Source organism: Manacus candei, unplaced genomic scaffold, assembly GCF_025592945.1.
Source record: "Manacus candei isolate 608988 ecotype Guabito, Panama unplaced genomic scaffold, ASM2559294v1 h1tg000128l, whole genome shotgun sequence".
Lineage (NCBI taxonomy): Eukaryota > Metazoa > Chordata > Aves > Passeriformes > Pipridae > Manacus > Manacus candei.
This window is the reverse complement of record NW_026138176.1, coordinates 695,026-701,491: the sequence shown is the minus strand read 5'-3', so window position 1 is coordinate 701,491 and position 6,466 is coordinate 695,026. Positions and strand designations below refer to the sequence as shown.

Here is a 6,466-nt window from a genome sequence, read left to right as displayed (position 1 = left end):
TCATCCTGGATTTTGGGGTTTCTGGCAAAATCTTGGGGATTTCTGTAACATCTGTGGGATTTCAGCCCCAGTTTTGGGGGTTTTACACCCGATTTTTGGATTTTAGCCCTGATTTGCAGCCATTTGGATCCAGTTTCTATTATTTCAGACCGAAGTCCAAGGATTTCAGGCTGCGTTTGGGGGATTTTTGCCCCAAATTCCCAAGGTTCTGGCCCTGTTGAAGGATTTCAGACCCCATTTCCAGGATTTCAGGCCCAGGTTTCTGAGTTTCTGGGCAATATGGATTTTTGGTACCAAAAAGCAACATTTCAGCCCAATTTGTTGGGTTTCAGCCCCAGTTTTCAGGAGTTTGGTCTCAGTTTTTGGTTTTCCAGCCAAATTTGGGGATTGTGGTGAAATTTTCATGATCTCAGCTCTGATTTTCAGGATTTTAGACCCAATTTCTAGATTTCAGGGTAAAGTTGGGAGGTTTTGGCCCAAATTTGAAGCATTTCAGACCAATTTGTAGGATTTCAGCCCAGATTTGCAGGATTTTGGCCCAATTTGGGGGAGGCGGAGGGGCAAGGGGTCCCTATTCCCATATTTGCACTGATTTTTGTCTTGAATTGGTCTCTTCCTGTGGCCACATTCCCCAGGAGAAACTACCCTGGGAATGCTGGGCTAAGGAGAGGGGTGGGGTGGGGTGGGGTGGATGTGCTCGGTTTGGGGAAAATTTGGGGGAGTTCCACTTCAGTTTGGGGGATTTGGGCCCAAATTTTCAGGATTTCAGACCAAAATTTCAGAGCTTCAGCCCCTATTTTCAGGATTTCAGCCCAAATTTGGAGATTTTGGTCCCACTTTCCATTTTTTTTCAACCCAAATTCCCAGGATTTTAGACCAAATTTTTAGATTTCAGGCTGAAATTGTGGATTTTTGGCCTGAATTTGCACTTTTCTGCTTCATTTACCAGATTTTATCCCAAATTTCTGGATTCAGGCCAAAATTTGGGGATTTCAGGCCCTGATTTGTGGGATTTGGTCCCCGTTTGGAGGATTTTGGCCCCAGTTTGCAGGATTTTAGACCCAATTTCTGGCCTGGATGGGGTATTTTTGGAGGGGGATGGAAATGGGGCTTTTTGCACATATTTAAGGGGTTTCCCCCCTTCTTTTCCCTCTTTTCCATTGGATTTGAGCTCGGGGCCAACAGCAAAGTCAGGGGGGACACCTTGAGAGGGTTGAAGACCTCCCCATTTTTTGGAGGAAGATTTAAAGTGAAATAAACTGGATTAAAATTAAACCCTTTGTAATGTTTATTTAATAAAGAGACAAATAATTTCCACTTGGGGGGGGAAGAAATTGGGAGGGGGGAGGGAAACACCCCCAAATCCATGTGGGAACCCCCAAATCTGGGTGGGACACCCCTCCCCCATTTTCCTCTCCCAAATCCTTCTCCCCCCTCACCCCCAGGACATGGAGCTGGGTCTTTGTGTCCCCCTCCCCAGTTTGGGGGTGACCCTCCCCCCACCCAGGGATGACACACCCTCCCCCCCCCAAAATCCGGGGGTGCCAACAACCAGATTTTGCTACAAAAGAGTTTTATTTGCCAAAAAAAAAAGACCCCAAAAATGAGGATTTTTGTGTATAAAGAGCCCCCGGGTGGGGGGAGGCACTGGGGGGGAACAGGGAACCCCCCCCCCCCGGGTTGGGAACAGGGGGGACATGGAGACCAGGAGGCACTTGGGAATGGGGGGGGGATATGGGGACCCCCGGGATGGACACAGGGACCCCCAAGACACACGTGGGGACTCCCCCCCAGGACAGATTTGAGGATCCACAGGACGGACATGGGAGACCCCAAGACAGATGTGGAGACCCCTGGGATGGGTGTGGGGATCACAGGGGTGGCAGGATGGACTTGGGGACCCCCAGGTTGGATGTGGGGACCCCCAGGACGAACATGGGGATCCCCTAGGACAGATGAGGGGACCCCCCCAGGATGGGTGTGGGGTTCAAGGTGGTGGCAGGACAGATTTGGGGACCCCCAGGACAGACATAGAGCCCCCACAGCCCCTGGGACAGCCCCGGGCCCAGCTCTGGGGCCCCCCAGGAGCTTTGGGGTCTCCCGTGGGGGGTTAAATGCGGAGGTGCCCAGCCCGGAGCCGCTCCCAGAGCTTGGGATCCAGCGGGATGTAGGACTGGGAGGCCTCGTCCAGCAGGAAGAGCGGGTCAGGAACGATCCCAGGATCGGCCCCTTCCTGAGCCAGACGGACCTTCTGCTGCTTGAACGTCTCTGTCATCTCCAGCCGCTCCTGGGGGGCACCGGCAGTGTCGGGGACCCCCCGGGACCCTCAGGACACGCGTGGGGACTCCCATGATGGACACAGGAACTCCCAGAAGGACCTGACCCCCCCAAACCCTGTACCCCAGACACCAAATCCCGGGACCCCAAATCCCAAACCCTGGATCCCCATTACCTGCAGCTGGAGGAATCAGGACCCCAAACCTCTAACCCCAAACCCTGGACCCCAAACCTCTAACCCCAGACCCCAATACCTGCACCCTGAGGAAGCGGGGCCGTGCGTAGGGCGGGAGCAGCTGCTCCAGATGCCGGAACAGCCCTGGTCCATCCATGGAATGTCCCGGCTGCAGCACCAGCGCTGCCATCCCGGCACGGCCCTCGTGCCCTAGGGACAAAGAGGCACCGTGGGGGGCTCCGAGGGCCTGTGGCAGGGGGGCAAGGGGCCCGTGTGGGGTTGGGGGCTGTGGTACCTGGGACGGTGACCCCATAAACGGTGGCTTCCTGCAGGGACTCGTGGGCCAGCAGGGCCTCGGCCACCTCTGTGGTGGCCACGTTCTCCCCCTTCCACCTGGGAACGACGGGACAGGGGGGATGAGACCCCCCCGAAACCTTTAATGGGGTTGAGACCCTCCCAAAATGTGGGGCTGAGACCCTCCCAAAATGTGGGGCCAAGACCCTCCCCCGAAAGGTTTAATGGGGTTGAGATCCCCCAAAATGTGGGGCTGAGCTCCCCTGTAATTTTTAATGGGGCTGAACCCCTCCATAATACTTAATGGGGTTGAGACCCCCCCTCAAAATGTGGGGCTGTGAACCCCCCAAAATGTGGGGCTGAGCCCCCTCCATAAAGTTTAATAGGGATGAGACACCCCCCCAACATTTAATTGGGCTGAGTACGCCCAGAATGTGGGGCTGAGACCCCCCCAGCATTTAATGGCACTGAGCCCCCCATCACATCTAATGGGGCTGAGCCCCCCATCACATTTAACAGGGTCGAGCCCCCCTGCCCACACACAGCTGTGGGTCTAGGGGTCCTGCGCTGTCCCCCTGGGGTGGGGGGTGCCGGGGGGTGCCAGGGGGTGTCCCCCCTCCCTGGGGGGGCGGTGGCACCTGAAGGTGTCTCCGATGCGGTCCCGGAACCGCACGAACTGGTCCCGGTCCTGCTCCACCAGGTCCCCGGTGTTGAAAAACGCGTCGCCCTCGGTGAAGACCCCCCGGAGCAGCTTCTGCTCTGACAGCTCGGGGGGGCCCGCATAGCCCAGGAACGGGGTCCGGGGGGTCACCGGCGCGATCAGCAGCCCCGTCTCGCCTGCGGGGAGGGGGCGGGTGATGGGAGGGACCCTCAGGACTCCTCCCAGCCCCCCCGGCCCCTCCTCTCACCCGGCCCTGCGCGGATGCAGCGCCCGGCCCGGTCCCGCTCCGGGGCTCCCGCGGCCACGTCGAACCGAACGATCTCAAAGGGCGAGAAAAGCTGGGGAGAGGGGCGGGGGCGGGGCGTCAGACCCCCGGGGAGGGGTATGGGGGGGTGTAGGGGGCACGGACACAGGCAGGGTGGGATGGCAGGATGGACGTGGGGTCCCCCGGGATTGACCTGAAGCCCCCCCGCCCCCAGGACAGATGTGGAGACCACCCCAGGACAGATATGGGGTACTCAGGGGCAGCAGGACACACATGGGACCCCCCCAGGACACATGTGGGGAACACCCAGGGACACACACATAGGGCCCTCCAGGATGGACATAGGGATGCCCCAGGATGGACATGGGGATCCCCAGGATGGACCCAGGGCCCCCCAGGATGGACATGGGGATCCCCAGGATGGACCCAGGGCCCCCCAGGATGGACATGAGACCCCCAGAGATGGACACAGGGACCCCCAGGCCAGACATGAGACCCCCAGGATGGACATGGTGACTCCCTGCCAGTCCAGCCCACCCCCCTCACCTTGTAGATGAAACTGCCCCTGCCCACAGCCCCGGGGGTCCCGGTGTAGTTGAAGAGGGTGACGTTTCCCTCGCTCATCCCGTAGGTCTCCACGATCCGGATGGGCCCAAAGCGCTGCTGGAAACTCCTCCACACGTCGGGTCTGAGCCCAGAGCCCACGGCCAACCGGAGCCCGTGCTGCCGCTCACCAGGGCGCTGTGGGACCACCGGCATCTCTGGGGGATGCCCCGGCTCTGGGGGGAACCCCTGGCTCGGGGGGAGCCCTCCCAGCACCCCCCCTTATCCCAGATCCCCCTCGGACCTGGGGCTGGTTTACGAGGTACCGGCACAGCTCCCCGATGTACTGGAACACGGTGACGCCCTCGGCACGACAGTCATCCCAAAACTGGCTGGCTGAGAACTTCTCCCTCAGCACACACGTGGCTCCTGGGGAAACCCGGGAGGGGGGATCAGAGGGATAAGCCTGATGCTTTCAAATCTGGGTTACAGAGATTTTAGTAGAACTCTTTTAGCACTTTCAATGGCACTTTAGCCAAGTGCTTTGGTGTTGGATTCCTGAACTGTTTAATGTTTCTTGTCCAGAATTCCAAGGGCCAAAGATTGTGGCAAGGCAAAGACACAACACTCTTAAAGTAAGACACAGCAGGCACACCCCCCTCAAACACCCCCCAGAACCCCCCCGGGGTCCCGGCCCCACTCACCGATGCCGAGGCAGCCGACGACGCCCAGGAGGGCCCCGGCCATGTGGTAGAGGGGCAGTGCCAGGTAAACAACGTCCCCGCTGGAGGCTCCCACCAGCTCGTAGAAGCCCAGGCACATGATGGACTTGAGGTGGGACACGCGGGCGGCTTTGGGGAGCCCTGGGATGGGGACAGAGCGTTGAGACCCCTCCCATTCCCCCAGCCTCCCCCCCGTTCCCCACAGCCCGGCCCTACCGGTGGTGCCCGAGGTGAAGATGTACAGGCAGGTCTCGTTCATGTCCCGGGGCTCCCAAACGTCCTCGGGCTCCAGCTGGTCCGAGGCCGTGTCCAGCAGCTCCTGCAGGGCCACGACCCCCGGCGGGTACGGCCCCCGGCCCAGCACCCACACGGCCACCCCGTCCTCGCGCAGGGTGGGCAGGAGCGGCTCCACCGACCCGAACAGCTCTGGGGGGCAGGACGGGGCCGTATGGGGACCACCTTGCTGCCCCCCCGGACTGATCGGCCCACCGTGGTCCAGATCGATGATCCCACCCCCGATGTCTCAGTCCCATCGCCAGTTCCATCCCAATAACCCCCATCCCCGGTCCCCACAAGCTTCCTGGTCTCCCTGTCTCCCCGGTCCCTTTTCTCCCGCAATCCCCGCTCCCCTCCCGTATCCCCCGGTGTCATCCCCGGTATCACCCCCCCGGTATCCCCATCCCCGCTCCCCTCCCGCATCCCCGGTGTCCCCTCCCCGATATCCACTCCCGGTGTCCCCCTGGTCCCCCCAGCCCCTTTTCTCCCCGCATTCCCCGCTCCCCTCCCGTCCCCCCCGGCTATCCCGACGGGTATCCCCCTGGGTATTCCCCCCCGTGCTCCCGCTCTCACCGTCGCTCACAAGCACCGCTCTGGCCCCGCAGCCCCTCAGGCAGTGCCGGAGCCCGGCGGGTCTCAGCGCCGTGCCCAGGAAGGCCGGGCGGGCCCCGAGCGCCGCGAGCCCGAACCAGCCCCACACGAAGCGGGGCTCGTTGCCCACCAGCAGCCCCACCGTGTCCCCGGGGCCCGGCGGGGCCCGCAGCGCCCGCAGCGCGTTCGCCACCCGCGCCACGGCGCGGGCCGCCCCCCCGAGCGGCTGCGAGCCCCCACGGTCCCGCAGGAACGGCCGCGCCGGGGCCGCCCGGGCCAAGCGCAGGAACCGCGCGGCCACCGAGCCCCCCGGGCCGCCCCCCGGGCCGCCCCCCGCCCGCCGCCGGCACCGCGCCGCCCGCACCGCGAACGCCAGGTCGGCCCAGAGGTGCGGCCGCAGCCGCCGCTGCAGCGCCAGCGCCGCCCCCAGTGCCCCCAGTGCCACCAGTGCCCCCCGGCCCAGCCCCCCCAGCAGCCCCCCCAGCGCCCCCAGTGCTCCCAGTGCCGCCGCCATCGCCCCCCGCCCGCCTGGACGGGGCGGGGCGGACACGCCCACTTTGGCCGTGCCCACTTTGGCCACGCCCTCCTCTATTACGCCCACCGTGGTCACGCGCCCCCGGGACACCCCCCCGACATCCCCCAAATCCCCTCTGCCCATCCCC

At 62.4% G+C, this 6,466-nt stretch overlaps 1 protein-coding gene across 1 annotated transcript; it reads right to left on the bottom strand.

The window, feature by feature from the left end:
- Window positions 1-1,590: 1,590 nt before the first annotated feature.
- Window positions 1,591-6,462, bottom strand: SLC27A3 (solute carrier family 27 member 3). Its single transcript, XM_051771154.1, has 11 exons — window positions 6,361-6,462; window positions 5,787-6,210; window positions 5,154-5,363; window positions 4,920-5,078; window positions 4,520-4,644; window positions 4,219-4,413; window positions 3,655-3,745; window positions 3,385-3,583; window positions 2,748-2,845; window positions 2,532-2,662; window positions 1,591-2,287 (listed from the first exon to the last, which is right to left on the bottom strand). Exons 1-11 carry the CDS (start codon window positions 6,460-6,462, stop codon window positions 2,111-2,113), a joined length of 1,911 nt encoding a protein of 636 aa, XP_051627114.1. The 3' UTR covers window positions 1,591-2,110.
- Window positions 6,463-6,466: the final 4 nt, after the last annotated feature.